General features: G+C 37.8%; 2 protein-coding genes across 2 annotated transcripts; one reads left to right on the top strand and one right to left on the bottom strand.

The window, feature by feature from the left end:
• Positions 1–293: 293 nt before the first annotated feature.
• rassf6 (Ras association domain family member 6) lies at positions 294–16,680 on the top strand. The gene is made up of 11 exons (XM_036595301.1): positions 294–553; positions 3,277–3,353; positions 4,661–4,739; positions 6,960–7,114; positions 7,262–7,362; positions 8,571–8,764; positions 9,006–9,107; positions 9,908–9,959; positions 14,327–14,445; positions 14,531–14,628; positions 16,421–16,680. The coding sequence occupies exons 2-11, from the start codon at positions 3,295–3,297 to the stop codon at positions 16,494–16,496; spliced, it is 1,035 nt and encodes a 344-aa protein (XP_036451194.1). The 5' UTR covers positions 294–553; positions 3,277–3,294; the 3' UTR covers positions 16,497–16,680.
• Positions 16,681–17,449: 769 nt separating this feature from the next.
• On the bottom strand, positions 17,450–19,906 carry si:busm1-57f23.1 (uncharacterized protein LOC368621 homolog). The gene is made up of 4 exons (XM_036595302.1): positions 19,690–19,906; positions 18,377–18,528; positions 18,130–18,231; positions 17,450–17,985 (listed from the first exon to the last, which is right to left on the bottom strand). Exons 1-4 carry the CDS (start codon positions 19,781–19,783, stop codon positions 17,905–17,907), a joined length of 429 nt encoding a protein of 142 aa, XP_036451195.1. The 5' UTR covers positions 19,784–19,906; the 3' UTR covers positions 17,450–17,904.
• Between the last annotated feature and the right edge of the window lie 3,963 nt (positions 19,907–23,869).

Raw genomic sequence — 23,869 nt, 5'->3', positions numbered from 1 at the left:
CAAAACAGAGGTCATTTACATACATCAGTCTTAAAGGCACAGTTACAAAAACAGCATGTTTAATTCTAAAGGATTGTAAAAGATTGGCAAATGATCATGTAAAAATTAATCATGATCGTTTTTTGAGTCATAACACCACACAAATGTTCAAAGGGGAAAACATAAAAAGCAAGAAAAATGTGGGATATTGGCTCTTTAACACATTACTTTTTATAGTGCGTTCTCTTGGCCAGAGCAGAAAGGGTTAACCTGCAATCATAAAGCAAGGTGAGAGGCATGTACCTATGGGTGTGTTCAAAAGTCCACAAGTTGCCAAACACTCCCAGAATGCACAGAGGTGAGTCAGCTCTAGTTACGGCACAACACTGACTAAACTCTCTGAAAGTGCTGGTTATAAACACCCTACAGGCACTCGAGCCCTCGCTTGTACCCCACTCTGCTCACACCCTGACTGGGCTGCTGGGCTGACATTAACCTGCTGTGGCTGCTGGATCTCCTGAAGAAGTTATGGGGCCCGTTTGAGCGTCCGACATTAGATCTGAGCTGGAAACAGGTGAGTGCGCAGTGTTTACAGCCATCTGCAGAGACTTGGTGTTAGTGATATTGTGTTCAAAGACTTTGTCTGGCCTGTTTAAAGCTGTCAGGAAAATTCAAGGGTCAACACTTGAGCCTGAAAGTTGATGACACTGTGGGATGCAATGCTTACTTGAGCTCTGTGAATGAACCCCTGCGGGCTTATTCCGTCATTATGCTTCAAGGGGAATTCCACTTGCCTTTAATGCCTATTACAAGAAATGGTTACACCAATGAACATCTAGTTTTTCTCAGATTTACCATTATAATCATTATATGTGATCCATTCATGGTGGAGAGGTACATGCAGAGCATCATAAGCCAAAATAGCACACAAATACTTTTCGGAAGATTTTTCTATATACCGCTCTTTTAGGTTCACTGGTTGAATTGGATAGTAAATAAAATGGCTACGTTTGTGTGGTAGATGTTGCAAGCCCTGGTTTCTATCACCTCCACCGTAAACCCAAATCAGTGACTTTGTTCACAATGAATGATTCGATAAATCAATTCATTCCATAAATCAATCCACTATGAATGACTTTGTTTACATCTCAAACATTGAAAAACGTGTAAAATTCCGTTAATGATTATCATTCAGTAACTAATGGGATTGGAAATGCACCGATGCATCAGTTTGATGATGGCAGTTCAACTGTGCTGATTTTGGAATGCTAGAATTGATCGGAATTGATTACATATCAATTATTAGTTGCACTGGATGTGGAATGTTATGTCAGCTTACTCCACTCTTAAAACTAACAATTCCTAAATGGCTGTTGGTTTGGACATATGTGTCTAAGAAAAGCCTTTAATTGCTTTAATCTAATATGTGGAGGATTTTTTAAAAGGTTAAAAGTATTCAGTAACTACTATAAAACTTATGTAGCTATGAGAGGCAGAACCTGAAGTGTGGGCCCTTAAAGGGGAAATATACAGAATTTAACAATTCAGATGTAAACAGAGTCAGCAACACTTTATTTGGAGTGGTCCGTTGTAGATGATTAATAAACTCCTAACAGACTATCAGTAACACATCAATGACATATCAGTGAAGTAGCTGTAGTGCAGCATCTGAATACATCGAAGTAAATATCTTGTAGATGTTCTGTTGATACATTACTTACATTAAGTAGATATTGTTAATATGTTACTTCCTTTGTGCAAAACCTAACCTTACTCAACCTTATCCAAAACCTAACCCTCACCCTCACACTGGCCCTATTCCTAACCCTAACCTTAACCTCAACCCAAAGCCTAATCCTAACCCTCATGTGTTTTTGACATGTTACTGAGAGTCTGTTGAGTGTTTGTTTCTTATAAAAGAACCACTCAAAATAAAGTGTCTCCACAAAGTCATTCAGAGTGGTTTGATGTGAAATGGTTCATTGTAAAGAAACTCACTGACTCTGATCTCTTCACAGTTGTAGTGATTGGAACCAGGGATTCCTATGTTTGCAATGCAAATATAACCACTTTATTTACTATCCAAAACAGCTACACATGTCATGTTTTTGAAATGTAATATTGATGACAGTAAAATTGTGGTACATCTGAAAAAAATGATTTGGGAAATATCTTGCCTTTCTTTCAGGAACATATTTGAAAAATACACATTTTAGCTCAAAAGCTTATCTCAAAACTATCAGAAAACAATGTCTCAGGCATTGAGCACCAAATTCATGCCTATTTCATGTAATTATTTCTGGGAGGTAGCTTATAGAGTCAAAAAACTCTTAGGACATCTGGTTCCTATCACTAGCACTGTCACTAGTTATGTTTCTCAGGGGAGTTTTTCAGCTGAGTGGGGTGTGGAGTAGGTAAAATGCTCCCTCCAGCTACATTGGTTTTTGCATGGAAGATTTTTATGTAATTCCCTTTGTCCAGAGTGATCTCACTGTTTGTTTGGAGCATTGAGATCACCTGAAAGCACCGAACCACAGTACTATTGTCTGTGGAAGTTTCAATTGGAGGCCATTGTCTAGAGGTGGAGTGGCAAGTCAAGTCACCTGGACATATGGTGTACCTTTGTGAAAGAAGTTTTGCTACTCATTTGAGAGGCTTTGATGAGCTTTCTTCAAAATAAGGGTGCCAAAAAAGATTCTTTGGAGTGACGCCATAGAAGATCCACTTTTGGTTCTCCAAAGAATTGTTCAGTGGATGGTTTTAAGTGTGAAGATTCTTAAAGATTCTTGTTTGAAGTTCATAGAACTGTTTAGGAACCTTTATTTTTAAGAGTTTTTTACTAGTAGACCACAAAACTGTTAGTACAAACAAGATCCTTCGTGCTAGAGCTCGTACAGACTTAAATGGAAACTCTCATGAAAGCACAAAGAACAAAGTGAAAGCAGAAGAGCAGTAAACACTCGGAAGCTCAGTGTTTCTCAGGCCATTCATGAACATTGAAGTGTAAATGCTGAGTCCACAAGGGCCTGCTGGTTCCTCACACACCAGCACAGCCTATTTGACAAGCGTAAGTCAAATACCAGGAATTCCAAATCTGAAAGAGCAGGTTTGGACACAGCTGAGAAACTATGAGTTGAACCAACAGACTGTGCCAGAAACAACCGTCATGATGAATATACTGTGGAGTGATTGACTGTAGAACTAACAGCACAACTCTTGTTCTTTAAAAAGCAGTAGTGTTTTGATGTTCTATGGCCAGTGAAAATTTCCTGAATCAAAAACTTGTTCTCTTGGCAGATCCGGATGGTTTAGGAAATGTCTGCTGGTCAGTCACGCACGGTCGTCCACATTGGGGATGGGAGAACGTTTTCAAGGTTGATTATGTTTTATTTATGATTTATTTCTTTATTTGTTTGTTTATTTACAAACCTCAATTCCAAAAAAGTCAGTATGAATGCAAATATAAACAGAAAGCAGTGATTTGTGAATCCACTTTGACCTGGAGTTTAAATGAAAACTAAAAGAAATTTTATGTTTTACCTGCCATCTTTATTGGTTTTTGTAAATATACGCTAATTTGACAATTGTTAGGAATAGATATGTTGTGAAATCTTCAACAGTGATGCAATCATGCTTGGGCACAGAATGAGCATCCAGGTTCATGAGCAAGGAGAGGTCAATGCTCACAACCAACAGTTGAGGATAATGCACCCTCTATGCGGCATAATATCATCAATAGATTCAGTGAATCCATGCAAAGGGCAAGGCCAAAAACCACAACTGAATGCCTGTGACCTTCACTCCCTAGACTGCACTTCATTAAACATTGGCATGCTTCTGTGATGGATATTATTGCATGGGTTTAGGTATATTTCAGGAATACACTGCACTATGTGCAGTGGAAAACGTGTCAACAATATCCAGAAACGCTGCCAAGTTCTCTGGGCTCAAGCTCATCTGAAATGGATTGATGCACAGTGGAAACATACATTGTGGTCTGATGAGTCAACCTTTCAGACTGTTTATGGAAATAATGGCTGTTGGGTGCTTTAGGCTACAGAAGAATGGGTCTGCCATGTTATGAAGTTGTATTAATGCCCATTGCATGGGAACACATCTTTGAAGCAAATATTACTGCTAAAAGGTATACACACATTTTGGAGCAACATATCATCACCGTCAGCACAAAACCTCATTTCACCAAACTGGTAACTTTTGCAGTAGAAGAAAAGATGTTCTTAATTTTGAATGGAAGTTAATATAACAATATTTTTTGTCAATAATTTTGAAGCATTCTATGATCCAAAATTTTACCACATTTAAAAAAAATGGTGGTACAAAGACTGACAGTGACAACATGCTCCTTTCTAGATGATATCTCTTTCATGTTTCTTTTGATGTCGTCTCTTTTATACATGATAAAGCCAAGCCACATTCTGCCCATGTTACAACAGCAGCCCTAGACTGGCCTGCCTGCAGTCCAGACTGTCAGTGATAGATGACAAAGTGATTTACATTTTAAGTTCATGAGGTAAAGCATCCAAAATCATGTTTTTGTCATATTTCCAATTGACTACAAGTCAAACAGAGTTTACTAATCACTGCTTTCACCTTTATTTATTTATTTATTTATTTATTTATTGTGTAGTTTAATATAATGGGATTCCCCTCTCTCTCATAGGGCAAGATTTTTCTCTATGCTAAACACCTACAATTGCTTTCTGAAAGACAAGACTCAACTGCAGCTAAACATCCATGAGGTAACAATCACACTTTATTAGATCTTTGACTTAATAGCTTTTTAAGGACATTGAATTTAGACAACTTTTATGATTCTGTCACATTAGTCACATAAATTCTTAAAGTAAGTTCTCCTTATGTGTCTTGAGTGATTATTCTGCTTTTCTCACCCACAATATAAGTCATTCATGAGGACTAACAATCGCTCTGTTTACAAGAAGAGGTGCACGTATTTCACAAAGGCAGCTCTACAGATTTTAGTTTAGCTCCAAAAGCCAATTTGGTAGGAACACATTTTTCACATTCTGTAGCAGTTCAAACAGAACAAACTTCCCATAGAAGTTAAGAAAGATCATTCAAAGTGGTTATTAAGTAGTAAATTATAAAATTCATATAATTCATTTAATGTTGAGCGTCTTATGGAAAATTCACTCCACCCTCTGCTTATTGAGTCGTTTCTATTGTCTATTGTGTTCATTCTTATGTCACTTTGCCTTTTGATTTCTGTTATAAGAAGCACAATGGATCTTTTTATCCCAGTGTTTTCATCAAGATCTGTCATTGTTTTTCATATAACTATAAAATAATAAGCCTTAATAATGTAATAAGCTTGGGAATTTAAGGGCTGTGCTACAGTGTTATATATTTCATCACTGTCCAGTACAAAACAAGTATCTCCATTTTTTTCTGATTTTTATTGTTCTGCATCATTTGAGCTCAGCAGCTGTACTGTGTGAAAAATTCTTGACGAATGGACCAATAGAAATGCTCCAAAACTGATTGAAATGGCATCTCTTTACTCTGACTTACATTAAAATTAAAAACGTTAAGGGACAGATAGTGTTTTTAAAGAAATGGTCTGGTGAAAAACCAATATTGGAGTTTTCCACATACCTCAGAAACAGTCAATCAGCCAAGACATGTTTGAAGTCCAAATTGTCCTCTTTAGCTTGGTGCTAGGGCTACAAGGTTAACACATTGCTAACAAGCTCTAGAACTTAAAAGTCACTTGTAAATACATCCCCAAAAACCTCTCTTATTCATTAAAGTTGTGTAGACTTGTAGATGTGAGCTATAAAGAACAAAATGTATCCAGGTGTTGTACCGGATTCTGCCTCCTCCACAGAATTCGACTCCCCTTTCACGCTCATGTGGTTCATGTTCACAGACCCTAGATTATGTTTGCGGTTTCTGTTGTTTCTGTTGTTTCTGTTTATAAATATTCATCCCCAGTTTGAAAACTCTGAATTAACAGTTACTTGTAAAAAGAAACAATCAAAATCATTAACATAATTTGTAGCATCAACATGTTTGCTCAGAATTCATCACAACCCCTGTTGCATTCAGCTACACAGTGAAGTTATGCTCATTTTATAGTGTCATATTGTGTCCTAAACCATACTGACAAGTCTGAGTCACCTTAATAAAAACCCGGATGTGGTTTGAGTGAACTGAGAGAAATTCTAGGGATGTTTTTACAGAAAAGATTTGGGTGACTATTGACTTGTAGTGTTTCTTAGCAGCATTTGTCTTTCAGTTCCAGTGCTAAACTAATGAAGTAAAATTTGGACACCAGACATTTCTTGGTTGATAGTCTACATCTGGGGTTGGTCATCATGCAGAAATGAGATTTTCTGCAGAATCATTCCTTCAGTCTGGCTTTTGTATGTCATGCGGGTGAACTCCTGGTACTTTCAGAATGTAGCAGAACTGGTACTGTTGTCCAGATATTTGATCTTCTTCCAATTCTGGACCTGTTTCACTTTCAGAGAAACCTGATTTATGAAGTATAAATAAACAATCATGAATGTTTAATGTGGCATGATCCAAAAGACCGCCTTTAGATAGCTGTTGTTGTCTTTTTTAAAAGTGAAAGTAGTTCCGTGGACAGAGTTGGATTAAGAACAAGGAGAAAGACAAACTTGCCTCACTTTTAACTCGACAGCTGCTGATCTTATCGTGTAAGTGGGCGATGAGGAAATAAAAGCTAACAAAGCAGTTTTGCAGAGAGTTAATGCATTATGGTGTATAAACTATTCTACAGTGGAAACTGTTTTCCTCACAGAAAGCTGTATGATTGGTTTTGGAGTTTATGTCCCATCCTTGGCCAGCATGTCACTGCATTACAAAAAATCTCCCCCCTCTGAATTTCAGAAAGTCCAGCAAACATGCGCTCTGCACTGCCCTCTTCTGGTCTGATATCGAAAAGCTTGTCTGTTTGATGTTTCATCTCCATTCAGAACAGCACAGGGCAGGTGACACTGGAGGGATTTCTGGTGGTCTCCTGGGGAATAAAGAGACCGATCCGACTCAAAATCCAGGATGAGAAACATTCCGACAGCTCCAAGCCTCCAGGCTTTTCTCCAGACCCCATCAGCCCACTTGGAAACAAGAGGTTACTGTCCTACAGTGATCCCTTCAACTTAAGGGGTTTTTACTTTATTAACATACTTTATGTGCTTCAGTCATTCATTTGTCTCTTTTATTTGCAAATGTTTTAATATAATACTGAATTTTTTGGTGTTTATGTATTTATTTTTAGGGGAATGACCCGCTGGGGAGAATTTGACGACCTTCATCACATTGATGAACTGGAAGAAATCCTTAAAGATGGTGCAGAGACTCTGGAGAGCTGTGCTACAGGTTACATTTCTTTTAAAGTACAGTCATATCTAAGGACAAATCACTATAGCATGCACACACTACACTACCACACTGCCTATTTTGCTTTGTTTTTAGATCACAGTAGTTTAATTACTGGTGATAAATGATTTCAGAACAAATACTAATGAAAGACCCTTTACATCCATCACACATGAACATTTTTAAAAACTATTTCTGAAAAAAAAAAGTCATATTATCGATGGTTTTTACCGTACATACACCAGTGATGTATTCAGAACACTATATTACTCTATAACACTATATTAGTTAATAAATATTAGATAATTGGATGAATTTCAATTGGCAACCTTAGATATTTTCAGTAATATAAAAGCAGTATGGAGGCAATTAATAGGAAGCTGCAAAAGAAATTTTGATGTGTCCAAATTAACGAAACAAGCTGTAGATGAACCTAGAATGACTTCCAGAAGTTGTAATAAAACAAAAACAAATTTAAAAATACACACACATAGATATTTACACATATATGAAATATAATATGTGTGAAATGTTATCCTTGCATCTGTTTTCGCATAATTTTTTGCACAATTTGAAAACTCTAGTTTTCGTGGACTTCACTGTGTGTCTAAGCCATCATGGGTTACTTAAATTTTGACTTGCCTAACTGAACAACCTAACTGAACAAACCAAGCTAGCTAGAGATTCTTAAAGTAGCGCTAGACAATATGTGCACAAGCTAAATAAACCATTTACTTTTGTGCAGCCTTTTTTAAAAGCCAATTAGATTTATTCTGTGCACACATTTCCCCTGAATGTCACTGAATTCTTAAAATTACAAGGTTATTAAGGAGCTGAAATATGAATTTTGCTACACACATGCTACAAACAAACTAACACTCCTGCACATTAAGTAACTTTGACACTATCACACTATTATATCACAACACCAGCTACTCAGACTGTAGACCTGTAGACTACTGTCAAAGTACGACTTTAGAAGTCCATATATTTTACAGCTCAGCGAGGTGGTGCAGATATGGTGCCCATGTGGCCTCACATTGCAAAGCTTCAAATGATCAGCTATCCAGATCTCTAATATGGATTTTATTATTCTGTACTAGTAAAGCAGGAAGAATTAGGATCATTGTGGAAAAGAGAAGATATATATAGTGAATATAAATGCCCTGATTGTGACTGACACTTCCAATTTCCCTGCTTTAATGTAGACTACAGTGAGTTTGACAGCAGGACGCTCAGAGCCCCACGCCCAAAAGCCATTATAGAAGAGAGTTCCAGCCTGTTTCGCACGAGGAGCGACGCCTCTCTGGTGACAAAGAGAGTAAAGAACAAGACAACGGAGGAGACACAGAGGGACAGACAGCATCACTTCTCCATTAACGGCCATTTCTATAATTACAAGGTCAGAGAACTGATGAGAATTCAATGACTGAGACAGTTAGCCTGGTGCATTAGTTTGCTAGTAGCATATAAAGTAAGACTGTGAATGGAGCTGCAGTAACATATTCCAAATAAGTGTTTCACTGCACGTTTTAGTGTTTCCTGCTCTAACACACCCATTCGATCCTCATGAAGGGCTCATTAATGAGCGGATGAAGTGAGTGTAAGAGCAGAGGTCAAGTCTTATGCTTTCACTTTTTCAGACTTCAATCTTTACACCATCATACGGGGCAACCACAAACGTCCGCATCAACAGCAGAATGAGGACGCATGAGGTCATCAGTCAACTTTTACATAAATTTAAGGTATGACTTTGATGACTTGTGTCATAATATTTTATAGTATATACAGTAATGTGCAAAAGTCAATATGGCTATTAAGTACAAAGCATTTCTGAGATGTTTCAGAGGAGATTAGATATAAAATAATGCACTTTCATAAGGAAGGGGAAGGTCAAAGGAAAATAAGTGAAAAAAACTTCCAAAACTGGAGTTCAAAAAATGATTAGAGAGAAAGAGAAAAATAGGGCCGTGTAAGACCTGGAAGACCCCCAAAACTATCACCATAAGATAAACAGCACTTATAGCTTTTATATTTGAGAGAGAGGAGAAATTCAAGCTCTGCTCTTGCTTCAGATCTGAAAACATTCACAGGAGAAAGGATGTGTAGCTGTCAAGAAAATATTACTGAGAAAAGGAAGCAAATAAAAAAGTAGAAACTTATTTTGTAGAACAATGAACTGACCGCACCAGAGTCCAGACCTCAACATCACTTAATGAATTTTGGAATTACTGAGGGAAGCAGAAAATGCACTTCTGCAACTTCTAAGATTGAACTTTGGAGGTGTGGAAAAATATCTGCTGAAAAATGAATAACTTGTACTTAGTGACAATTTTGACTGGACAATAAATGAAATATTGTGTGTGTGTATGTGTATATATATATATATATATATATATATATATATATATATATATATATATATATATACTAGATGATATACGTCATACACATTTATATTAATAATCCTATTATACTTTCTTCATTCTGTGATTCTTACACATACACATTTAAACATACTAACATACAGTCCTCTTTGTTGCAGATAGAAAATGATCCAAGTGAATTTGCATTGTATTGCATTCATCAAAGTGGAGGTATGTTTACTTTAAAGTTTAATGTGAACCAACACACTACATGTCCAAATGTTTGCAGACACCTGCTCATACAACGTTTCTTCTGAAATCAAAGGTGTTAATAGGGAGTTTGTCAATGTTTTGCTGCAATAACAGCCTCTACTCTTCTGAGAGAGCTTTACACTAGATGTTGGAACTTCTCCTGTGGGGAGCTGATTGCATTCAGCCAAAACAACATAAGTTAGGTTACATGCTGATGTTGGATGATCAGTTCTGGATCACTTCAACTCATCCCAGAGGTATTGAATGGAGCTCCATCACTGCAGAAAACACAGTTCCACTGCTCCACAGCCCAATGCTGCATGGTAACCTTGGGCTCATGCGCGGCACTGGACTGCCCCCTTCTACTGCCAATGCTTTTCTATGGGTGCACCTTAAAGTAGCTGAATTCACTAATTAGAAGTGGTGTCTGGATACCTTTGGACATATAGTGTAGATACTGCCGTTTTTTGTTTTTTTTTGTCCAAAAGTATCCGGACACCCCTTCTAATTACTGAATGCAGCTACTTTAAAGTGTCCATTGCTGACACAGGCATTCCAGATGCGCACACTCAGCTTGTATCATCTCTATAGAAAATAACTGCCAATAGAATGGGACTGACTGGGTGAGCCATAAATGAACCTAAGGTCACCATGCCCAATGCCAAGCATCTGCTAGAGGGATGTAAAGCCCCCCAGCACTGAGCTGTGGAGCAGTGGAACTGTGTTCTCTGGAGTGATGGAGCTCCATGCAATACCTTTGGGATGAATTGTAGTGGCATTTGTGATTTAAACCTAGTCATCTAACATTAGTACCTGACCACACTCATGCTTTTGTGGTTGAATGCAATCAAATCCTCACAGCAGTGTTCCAGCTTCTAGTGTGAAGCCTTCTCAGAAGTGTAGAGGCTGTTACTAAAGTGAAAATGGGGCAAACTCTCTATTAATACCCTTGAGTTTAGAGGAAACACTAGATGAGCAGGTGTCTACAAACTTTTGGACGTACAGTGTATGTTGCTGTTTGTCTGTGGTACTTGTTTCATGATATGGGCCAGTTTTGAGAATCAGTCTAAAGCCTCCCTGTGTGCAGTCTAAGTTGAAATAGTTATAGCTAAATCAACCAGACAACATTTTAGAGCATTTTAAGACCAAACAGCACATTTAAAGGCCAGTTTAATGACTCTATTTTTGAAGACTGGCTGCTGCTCAGTTTATGTCCTCGGCACACTCTGCTTGTTTGCACAGGAGTGGTAAAGTGAGCAAGTTTCCATCTGTTTATGCAGACTAGCTCAAGGCTGCATTTTGTTTAATCAGCACCTCACCCACTGGATTATGGGAGCTTTTCAGTTGCCATATCCAGAGGCTCCAAAGGCCTAACAGCTCCTTCTGTGTGTTTGAACCCACTGTCTGACATCATATTAGGGCAGGCACAGTCGTCCAAGGCTCATGGTGTGCTGCTTATTTCAGTTTATCAGTAACATATGAGTCTGCACTTCCCGTTCTGATGTTCCAGTTCTAGAAGAAACCAACACAGTGTCTGTTAGTTAGTCATAATGTCTTATCATATGAGCCCACTTTTCCCGATGCTTTCTAAATTTGAATAAGGAACTGATAGGGAGGGATGACTTTCTGAAGAAGTAAGGCAAAATACGCCACCACAACCAAGATAAGCTCTTGCGTAGGCTCATTCTCAGACAAATGATGATGTTGGTCAGATATGGAAGCACAAAAGACTTTGAGTGACGTGTGTTTTTTATTTAGTATATTATTGCAGTACTGACTCAATCTGCAATTATCTCAGGCATCTGATGTTTGCTTCTTCAGTTTTGCACTAAAACTATGAGGCCAGTGTAGCTAACAAGTGAAGAAAGTTTATTCCCCACCAAGCAGAACTGTGCAAACTTCGTGACTAATTCATCACATTGCCTCAAGCATCAAGTTATCTCTAGTAAGCAAGCAAGCAAGCAAAGTTTATTTATATAGCGCTTTTTACAACAGGTGTTGTAAGCCCCCGTGAGCAAGCCAGTGGCGACAGTGGCAAGGAAGGAACTCCCTCTCTAGTAGACTTTCCCATGTTCTTCCTGACACTGTGTGACAATCTGTTATCTGCAAAATGAACAAAAGTTTGCCACATATCTAAAACTAGTAGTAACAGCTATCTTGAAGTGTGAACTTTGTCTGTACTTTTGTCCATTTCTTTACATAACAGTATGTCATTGTGCAAAAGAAGGCTGATACCACTATTTCTAGCTTCATGACATACTTTGATGGGAGTGTATCTATGTTCCCAGGGTTCCCTGTTCCTAGGATTCTACAACCTCATTTTCAAAAAAGTTGGGATGCTGTGCAAAATGTTGATAAAAACAAAATGCAATGATATGCAAATCATGCAAACCCTATATTTAATTGAAAATAGTACAAAGACAACATATCAAATGCTGAATTTGAGAAATGTTATTGTTTCTTAATAATATATGCCCATTTTAAATTAGATGCCAGCAACACATTTCATAAAAGTTGGAACGGGGGCATGTTTACCACTGTGTTGCATCACCTCTTCTTTTAACAACACTCTGTAAGTGTTTGTGAACTGAGGAGATCAATTGCTGTAGGTTTGAAAGTGAAACGTTTTCCTGTTCTTGCTTGATATAGGATTTCAGCTGATGTTCTGCAGATGTTCTCAGAGCCCTATATTGCCTCAGGTGTTTATGTCATATGTCATAACCTGTGAAAGTGTTCCTAAGGTCATGGTTAGGGTCAAGAGCTCATCAAACATCCTACAGGGAACAACAAGAAGCAGACATACTTGCCTTCTACTAGGCTAACCTCTAATAATTTGCTTAGCTAGTTAATTAGCTAGCTAAGCAAACTTTATAATGCAGACCTTTTATTCTGAGAAGTCAGCACTGTTTACATAAACTTTGTAGATATTTGTTTTGTGTGGTATAATTGTGGTGCACTCACTGCCCTTTGCTTTTGTTGTTGCTAGTTATGTATGTTTGCTATCTAGCAAGCTGGCCTTGTAAAGTACTACATGAAGCCCAGTGTGAACATAGACATAGTTTTGGAATATTAATGAATGGAAAGTCATGATTTATGTTTATGTTGACTCAATTCATCAATGCTCAAAGGGTCATTTGAATAAATACAGTAATGGAATGGCCCTTAAAGACAGCATAGAAGGTTCCCAATGAGAAAACAGCTAATGTGAATAGTACTGAAATCCAGCATAGATGTTTTCCTTGAAGATGTCCTCAAAGATTACTGAATGCTAACTTCAGTCCATGTGACATTTTATAAATGCATTATTCAGAATACAGTTACCTTTTACATTTTCAGAAGAATACTTTTGAAAACATGTACATTAAAGAAATAAATAAACATACAACCATAAAAGAAACATTAAAAAATAATGCATATGTATTCATTATTTTGAAACTCAAACAGCACTAAGCAAACACACTTTTGCATGCTAAATGAATCATCAAACGGCTGTTTTGACAAACACAGAAGCTTCTGCTAAAACCAGTGGGCCCAGCTGTTTTCTAGAAAATTTCAATAAGGGAACATAGGGCCCTGGAGAAGACATTTCAATGAGCAAATAAATAGCCCAGGGAACATATGGCCCTAAAAACATAGGGCAGACCCCCTTTTGATTTACATTTTATAGATAACACACTCCAAAAATGGTATCTCATCAAGTAAAATGATTTTATAGTCAATAAATTTAATATTTCTCTTGTTGAGATTGTTGTAAGCTTAATGTAAGATTGTCCAGCTTACTTCCAAATATGTTTTACTTCTTTTAGGTAATTTTGTTGAGTAAAATGATCTCACTAAGCTGGCAGATAATTGTGCTTGTTTTAAAAAAAGTGCTTGAAACCAGCAAAATTATCTGCTAGTATACTGAGATCATAAATTAAAAAAAAAATACTTGAAACAAGTGAAAAATATCTAGAAACAAACTAGATAATCTCATAAAAAGTGCACAACCATCTCAAAATGGGAAACATTAGATATATCGACTAGATTTAAGATCATTTCACTTGACAAGATACCATTTTTTGCAGTGCTGTATTTCTTACAATGTCAGAAACCATGTAAGTGAGTAAAATTACTTATCAACTCAACATGGAAGTGAAGCAACTGCGTGATGATTTAGGATTACAGTTTGCACAGTGCTGTTTGGTGGGGTATAAGTGTCCAAAATTTGATTGCTACATTGGCTTTGGTTTGAGGTGCCAGTATTTAAGTACTGAAAGTTGCCTAAATTTGGCTCATTTTACATGATCTACAGAATGCAAATATCTGTTTCAAAATCCTGACTTTCCTATATGAATTGATCAAAGAAAGAAGAAAGTTGAGCAGCTCAGATCTTCCGCTGTGGGAGCGTTTTCTTCAGGGACCCTCAGAGAGCATTGTGAAAATTTTCCTCATGGACACAGATGAAGAAGAAGTGAGCATGGATGTAAGTATAGCTCTATAATATCTTTCTATGCTACATATCCATCCTATGTTACTGAACTTAAACTAACTCTGTAATGGTTTATCAGGTGGCACAGTACGTCAATTTAGAGCTGCCCATTCTGCAGCGAGTGCTGCTAAAGCTACAAGACCAGGAAAACCAAGAGATACAGCGTATCATTTCTAAGTGAGTCTTACACCTGGAGATTTTTCAAATGTTTTGTTCAGTGACTATTGAGATAAACTGTATATGTACAGCAGCATTTTAGCACCCATTAAAGACCAGGGTGGTCACTGCTTTCTTGTGCTTTGGCCTTTTTACATATAAATTTATAGGAGTTTTAACCAGCTGAAATAGAAGGATAGTTTCCTTCAATGTGTCTAAATATCTTATTTTCTAAAAATAATGACTTTATATATTGAAATAATCACATACCTTCTAATAACATACACTGATGCACTGAGTCCAAATCTTGTGAAAATACATGATTATTTTGACCTAATCAGTCACAATTTAAATCAGAAACATAGTAAAACTTTTTTTTTTTTCCTTGCTGGCAGCTTTTTTTTTGTGCCTGTGTTTATTTGCATGATAGTGCTTAGTAGATAATCTGCTAAATTGGCCACACCTACAGGTGCAAAGTGTCTTTAGACTGTCAGTAATTATTACCTTTTTGATAAATGTCCACAAGTATGTAAACACCCTTCTAATTAGTGAATTCAGCAACTACTTTTACTTTGCTCCAATTGCTGACACAGGCATTCAACTGCTAATACACAGCTTGTTTAACCTCCATAGCAAAGCTAAAGAACTAATCATCCATTATACTATGGTCAGTTCCAGTCTTGCAAGGTGATTGAATGAGAGGCATTCCCGCCTATTCGCCCATAGCAGCCATGACTTCATTACAAGTAACAAGACTTTGAAAAGAAAAACTACAGCAAGTGAAAGAAGTGTGCGTCAATGACAAAACCAAAATACTTCCATTGTAATTAACAACATTGTTTACCTTATATGCGAGTGGCAGAGCTCCATTTTTTTACAAATGCCCTGTATATTTGACCTCCTCAATTAAAGTCACTGCAGTAAAATCTGCCACTGCCAATCATCAAAACATGGTTAAACTAGCCAAAAACGGATGAGGAGAAAGTAATCCACGAGATAACTGAGCTATATGACTGTCCTTCTATTTTCTTTAAGGCTTAGGAATGGACATTGTGTCCTGCTGCAATATGGAATCATTCTGCCATATTGGCAGGGTTTCGTTCTTTGTGTATTTGCTGCAAATACTCATTGCATGCCAATATGATTATCAAATTAGCCTTATTGACAGTCTGGTTCCTTCATTCCATGATGATATGGATATGCTGGTGTTACCCGCTCTTTCATTCACAGACTTTTTCCTAGCTGATGTGTGGCTTAAGTGGCTGTTCTTTAGAGTAATTCAGAATTTTTAAGTCACTCAAAGCTCACACACAGTTTATAAATGGTTATTCCGCTCAGCCATGGGCAGGTTAAACTCACTTAACTTACTACTGTATTTCACCCAGCCACTAGCAGATTTGCCACATTTCCCTTAGCCATAGGGCAGACTTAATAATATTCGCTCAGCCACTGGCATATTTAACTAAAGAGGATTCATACACTCTTTGTTTTAACCTTTCTACTGGCATATTTCTCTCAGTTGTGGCATGTTTCACACAGCCTTTGGCATTTTCCACTGTAGGCAGCCTTTTAGCAAACGCTGCTTGCCTGTCTAGTTAGTAAACTAATAACACTGTTTCTGTGTTGCACAATATTAACCCCTGTCAAAGACCCACATTAGATTACACATGGCTTAAGAAAGATGCAATAGGTCTAAAGTCTTGCATTTTAACAGTGGTTAATACCCAGACTGAAATTGTAACTGACACCATTCTGAACATACATCAAGCTCAGGATGATAGACAATAATTAACTGTTATGTTTTATTATGCAGGTATAGGCAACAACACATTTTCCTCTCACACTGCTTGAACTCAAAGCTGACGTCAAAGACAGAGACGACTGTGTAAAGGAAAGCATTTTGGGAGACTGAAGTACTTTGTCCAGCCAGTTCCACCCTCAGATTGATGACCTGAAACTATGAGTGTTTTATACTGTAGCATTTAATAGTACATTGTGCATTGTTATGGTTTTGTGGCTGTGCTATTGTAATTTAAATACTGTAAAACTCTGAATCTAATTTTGTTTCTTTAAGTTCTGTGTGAACTCTGATCATTTCTACCGGAACTCTGTGTTGTACTATAATGCTCTTTTGTACTGTAAACACTGTAAATGAAGAGCAACTTGGAAAAACGGGTGGGAATCCATCCTGAAAAAGAAATCAAGAAAGTGTTGCTTGGAGACGAGTGGAAAAAACAGTGTCATGGCTGTAAATTACTAATGGTGGTCCAGTTGGTGTATCACCACAGCAGTCTGGCAGACACACTCCCTGTCTGCTACTTGAAACAAGCGCCAAATCTCTCCAAAAGACGTTCTATCATCACTATAATTCTCCATGGAAACTTCCAGCTGAACTAAAGCTATAAATGCTATTGATGAGTTTGCATCACAATAACGACAGAGAGTCTAAAGTCATATCTGTTTATTTTCATAACTCACAGATTCATTTCCATTTCCAAGTCTTACAAAATGTAGATTTTACATGTTCTAATTTCAGTATCAAAATATTACTTCCCTTCCAGAGGGAGCCATTCTGTTTTAGTACATCAGTAAACCTCAAGTCATTCCCTACAACAGTTAGACATCATCTAAGGGAGAGAAGATTTCTCCACCCCAACAGTGACAAAAAATGCTTTATAAGAAGTGTACAAATCAGAGACCACCCTTCATTTATATCATTTCCAGTCAAAAAATGGGCCAAAAAGTACTTATATATATATATATATATATATATATATATATATATATATATATATATATATATATATATATATATATATATTTATATATATATATATGTGTGGTGTGTGTGTGTGTGTGTGTGTGTGTGTATTTAACAGAAAATGCCACACAAGATTCAACAACTACATATCAAAACATTCAGTATTTAATGTGCCCACCCAAGAGTTGAGCTTGATGTTTTCCTCTTTCAGACAGATAAAAGCTTTAAGTACTGATTATCTGATTGGGACAGTGTTGGTGGTCTACCAGGTCTTGCAGGTGGTTGTTAGGAATTCCATTTTTTATGTACTTTTTAAACTCTTGTTTTTTGCTTATTTTCCATTGACTTTCCCCATCCTTATGCAAGTGAATTGTCTTATATCCAATCTTTTCAGAAATATCTCCTGATAAATGAATAATTTGTACTTAATGGCCAGTTGACTAGAAATTAAAGAAATGAAGAGTGGTCTCTGACTTCTGGGCAGTACTGTAGATTAGTAAGTACAGTCTGTTCCCAGGTCCACGTTAAAAGCAGGATCATTTCTTACAAGAGAGCATCTTCACAACATGCTGATCGTTCCTCGGGTTGTACTCAACTACAAAATTGCACGTCAGCCGCTAAAGAAAATAAAAGGCAGAGGTTTGAAAAGATGGTGATGGTCAAACAGTATAAAGGCCGTGAATGGTTTGTCAATGACTGTTTTGAATAGAAAATAATGATAGAACATTTAATCAAAGCAGAAAAGTTAATAAGAATAATACCTTTCGGCCCAAAGCGCAGGTTTCCAAATCTGCCGGCTTTGTTTTTAGACACTTTGTTTTTGCAACAGTCGCTTCAATCTTGAAGTTTATCATGTTGGTGACCTGCCAGCACAAACAGACTGGTTGTGGACAGAGTACAGCTCACAGACTATTAGCTATTAATACTAGACTGAGCATGACGTTGTGTTTGTCTTTAGTCACTATGAGAGTAAATTGTTGGCACTGGTCAGAGAAAACAATAGTGTACCTGTATTTTTGCGGATGTGATGTCCAGAAGCTTGAAGTACTTCTTGGCCTTGGATTTCATGTTAAATTTCTCCACACCTTTTCTAGCAGCTTCTTGGACATCTGATCTTTCAGGTTGGGCTTCGATCCAGCCTCCCAGAGGCTCCACATTTCCTTAAAAAGGAGAACAGGATAGACAGGACAGAGTTTAGTAAAATCTGGCTTTTTTTAATGATATTGCACGTCAATGAGCGCCGCTAATCTAAAACAGGACCCTAAGGACTCTAATGATTCACGTGTTTTATCTCTCTTGACACCAGAGCTGCACCATCATGGACATTGTGTAAGAGGAAAGAAACATGCCACATGTTTGAGCAACTACAGGCTCCATAGTTTGTTATTGTTAACATATCATTGTGCTCAGTTAAGTCCAACATGTTAGGTCATACTTGAAACACAAATAGAGAATTATATTTCTTAAAATAGGTTTAGGTTTTTAAAAGAAAATGTGACATCACACAAGAGATATGCGTTCTAATGCTGGCACATAATTATTATAAACTGCTGTGCAGAAGTCAGAGATCGTCCATCATTTATTCCATTTCCGTCAAAATGGTCATTTAGTATAAATAAGTAATCCGTTTTTTCTGGAGATATTACTGTGGAGATAACATATTAGATAATTCACTTGTGTAAGGAAAGGGAATAGTCAAAGTAAAAGAAATGAAAAAGAACATATGATAAAAAATATAGAAAAAAAGGGAAAATTGAGCTTTTAGCATTGAAACGCAAGCTTCACTCTTGCTGTAGGTCTAAAAACACCCAGAGATACTGTTCAGTTTCTGTCCAAAAAAGAGAAAATCAAAGAAAGAAACTGCTGGTGTTCTCTAAACAATGGACTGACCACCCCAGAGTCCAGGCCTCAACATCATTGGATGTTTACAGGTTTATTTGGATTGCGAGAAGCAGAAAATGCAACTTTGGAGGTGTGGAAAAATATCCCTCCACATTTCTTTGAAAAACTGAAAGCAAGACCCCTGAAAAGAATGACCGCTGTAATAAAGAGTGGACACTGAAAATTTTCATGTTAAGCTTAGTACTTGAGGTAGTCTTCTCCTTTTCTGTTAAAAACATGTCTTCTTTTTTCTAATGTTAACAATTTTTAACTAAAAATCAAAGAAATAAAAAAACGTGGTCACTGCTTTTGGCATAGTTTTGTACATGTGTTGATATACATGTTAGCCTAATCACAAAACAGCTCAAATGTAAAGTTTCAAATGCTGCCTGAACAGCTTAAATCATAATAATAATGAATTTATAATAAAATCTACTTACTTGCTACAACAGGTTCCTCCTCCACTGGCGGTTGCGCTTGGCTCAACTTGACCGCTGAGAGAAAACCTAACAGCAGGACGAGGTACAGATCCATGATTTTAGCCGTGTGCTGTCTAAGGCAGTAACGAGAGAGAAATGAAAAAGAGAGAGTGAGGGAGTTCCTTTTGCTTGAGAATGTCAAACCAGGCTGATAGCTCACACCCTTCCTGGCAGGGTGGGTGGAGTATGTGAGCTTTATAGAGTGCCAGACTGTGCGTGTGCGTGTGTGTATATATACAGTGAGTCAGGGGACTGTCTGTGTACATGCAGTGCTGTGCAAAAGTCAGAAACCACCCTTAATTCATTATTTAACTGTATAGTTAAAACAGCCACCAAGTGAAAGTTATTGAATTTTCAGCATCAGCAAAATAGCAGGAAACATATTTTACAGGAAATTACACAGAAATCTCATTTTTCAGCATTTAGTGTGTCCATTCTTCACCTTTATTAGAGCTTCCGTTCTTTTCAGAAGACTTGCTTTCAGTTTTTCAGAGAAATCTGCAGGGATATTTTTCCACAGCTTCAAAGTTCAGTCTTAGAAGTTGGTTGCATTTTCTGCTTCTTGCAATACAAAAAAATCACAAACACATTCAGTGATGTTAAAGTCTGGACTCTGGGATGGTCAGTCCATTGTTCTGAGAGCACTTTTAGACACGTAGTTTCGAGTTGTCTTGGATGGACAGAAACACCTGTGGATTTTTTCAGATCTGAAGCAAGAGTGGAGCTTGAATTTCTCCTCTCTCTCAAAGACAAAAGTACTGTTTATCTGACGGGGCGGTTTTGGTGGTCTACCAGGTCTTGCATGGGTGGTAGGCGTTTCATTTTCTCTGCATCTTTTAATCATTTTTTGAACTCCAGTTTCAGAAACTCCCGTTTGCACTTCCTTTGACTGTCCCCCTTCTTGTGTAAGTGAATCTTATATGTAATCCTCTTTTAAACATCTTTAAATGAATAACTTGTACTTTACAGTCAATTTCAATGGAAATTAAATAAATGAGGGCTCGCTTTTGCACAATATGTGGGTGTGAGTTTGCAGGGAGAGAGAAAAAAGAAAAACAGAGAAAGAGAAAAAAGTTAATCTTATTATTGTCTTAAGTCTGTAGCCTGCTGTCCATATGCAGACTGCTTTATTGGCTTGTGTGAGCAGCCTAACTGCTGTTAAACACAGGTGAAGGATTCTTTATGAGTAAAATCACCTAAACACATGGCAAAACACGTCCAACATCAAACCCGCTCACCAAAATACTATGGTCGGTATGACCGTCTTGTTGTTGATGGTCTGTTTCTGAAAATACTTTAATGAGTCATGCGGTTCTGACTGCCTTTCGCATAGTCTACGTTTAAACACAATGTGGAATGTGCTACATAGTGACACACCTCCCCAGCACACAAAAGCGCTGGCAAAGCAAGCGAATCACTGGTCACACAAAGGCTGAGCCATGCTGACACACCAGTACATCAGCCACTAGCATTCTGACCCCAGCCCTGCGTTACCTAAATCCACCATTCAGTGCTCTCCCACCCAGCAATTCACACTGACACACTTGGGTAACGCTTCCTTTTCTAATGTCTTAAGTTTTAGGTGTTGACCAGGTAAGTGTGGTGTACAGCCTCCAAAGTACTGTCTAATTAATTTGAGTAGCATGATGGTAAGTTTTGATTCTAGCTATTACTTTAATAAAGGATTCAGTAAGGCTGGCTTTACATGGTGAAACTCATGTTTCATGTTACTTGAAACTTGCATGAAATCAAATTTCATTTGAGTTTCATAATGCAAAGTGTCTTGCAACTCACTTGCAACATTTTTTACGTGAAATCTTTGCACACAGTAAGAATAATAGACAGTGGCCATCACACTGTTATAAGTTCTGATGTAAGCATATATCAACTAATTTTAAATAAAGAAAGGAGAAGAAAAACTAAAGAAAACAGTAAACAAAAACATATACTAATATACAGAAATGTAAATAAAAGAGAGGAAAGAGTGTACGTACACGTGATAAAACAGGTTATTCATACAAAAATGCCAAAATTAGAGCACCTCAGCTGCAACAGAGTGGATCAGACACAGCAGCAGGAGTTTTCAAACAACTCAGTGTCACTGCTGGACTAAGTATAGTCCACTATCCAAAAACTATCCAGCCAACAGCGCCCTGTGGGCAGCGACCACTGCTGAAGGACCAGAGGATGACCCACACAAACTGTGCAGCAACAGATGAGCTACTGTCTCTGGCTTTACATCTATGAGGTGAACCAACAAGGTAGGTGTGTCTAATAGAGTGGACAGTGAGTGGACACAGTGTTTAAGAGCACTGCTGTGTCTGATCCACTTGTACCAGCGCAACATACGCTAACACGTCCTATGGGGGTCCTGACCATTGAAGAACAGGGTGAAAGGGGGCTAACAAAGAATGCAGAGAAACAGATGGACTACAGTCTGTAACTGTAGAACTACATGGTGCTACTATATGGTAAGTGGAGCTGACAATGAGTGTAGAAACAAGGAGGTACTTTTAATGTTATGACTGATCAGTACTTAGTAAACAACCATAGATAGGTAGATAGATAAAAGCCAGATATATAGATAAAGAGAATCATATCACGTTACATATGCAAGTCTTCTGGATAAAGCAACTCTATACTGGTTGAACATGGTCATGCTGGTTGACCAGCATACCAGCATCCAAAACACAACGTATGCTGGTTTTGGTGGTGATTAGCATATCAGTTTCTATTGCTGTTGACCAGCATATCAACATTCAAAACACTGGAGTTGTCAGTCCATTTGTCTGAGAACACCAGCAGCTTCTTTGTTTGATTTGCAAATTTTCCCAGTAATGACTTCTTGACAACTACACATCTTTTCAGTGCCTTGGAAGGATGTATGTGCACCATCTGGCATCTGAGGTCATGTGATGTTTTAAATTGAGATAATGCAGGTGCCCTGACAGTAATGGTGGTTTGAATGTGTACTGAGTCATAATACATACTGTAAACTAGCACTGCCCTGAGAATAAAGAAAATGGTGATTTAATCCCACACTGGGGTTCTATCTGTGTCCTGAAAACTGGCCTAGAGAGTGTCTATAAGGTCGTCTGGCTCTGAAGCTGAGAAAAGGTAAAAGGCAATCACTGCGAGTGGGAAAACAACTTCTTGCAGCTTAGGAGGTTTATTTAGAGTGTAGAATCCTTTGGTCTGAGTTGTAAAAGCTGTCTTTAAGGCCGAGCCAGTAGTCACTTGTGTCTTGTTTGTGGATAGTCACTGTCTATAGGGTGTTATAGGATCCACTGACGTCTTAAGGTCTCACCGAGAGACCGGTGAGGATGAGGTGAATCTGTAAAGCTTTGCCCCAAGGCTCTTGCACTGAAACGACACGACTATCTGGCAGGCTTGCCTGAGCACTTAAGTGAACTACTAAATCCCCCCTACCCAGTGTGACTTCTGTGGTTATCTAGGTTAATATACAAAGCAGTTCATCTGTTGTGCCAGATAAACCTAGAAAACGGTGAGGCATCACCTCCTGTTGCGTCATAAATTGCATAAAAATTCGGAAAGAAATTAGTGAAAATAGGACAATACATAATGGCTTATAATAACAAACACGCAACCAATAAAAAAAAGAAGATACAATGGACTGAATTCAGTTTACAAACTCTTTCTAAGTAATTATTCCCAGTACATTAGTTAGTTTTTAGCTCAGGTTTTGCTTCACAGATCTTTAAGCCAGCAGATGGCAGCACTCCATCCCCTCTCACTACTCTTTCATTGGATGAATCTACTTTGAAATCACTCCCCCATTTAGAAGCGCTTCCAGTTTGGCTTTAGAGCTTGAAGTTGATACTTTAGTGCCCATAGACTGGAGACAACTCACTCCCACAGTTTTTGGTAAAATTTTGCAGCCCTGAGCGTGTGGTTTCTTTCCTCCCAGTGTTCTTACGTGACCACGATAGATTTCCAGTGGGACCTGCCAGTGGTGTTTTAAAGGACCTCAAGACTCACAACTGGGCAGTACTATATCTGCCAAGCCAGCTCATCCGGTCTAACGTGCCTCATTATTTTCCAGAACTTCCAGCTGGCTCAAGCTGATATACGTCACAGCTGACAACAGCAAAATAAAACACAAATTTAAAAGTAGATTCAA

Source organism: Colossoma macropomum, unplaced genomic scaffold, assembly GCF_904425465.1.
Source record: "Colossoma macropomum unplaced genomic scaffold, Colossoma_macropomum, whole genome shotgun sequence".
Classification (NCBI taxonomy): Eukaryota; Metazoa; Chordata; class Actinopteri; order Characiformes; family Serrasalmidae; genus Colossoma; species Colossoma macropomum.
This window is presented reverse-complemented; position numbering and strand designations above follow the sequence as displayed.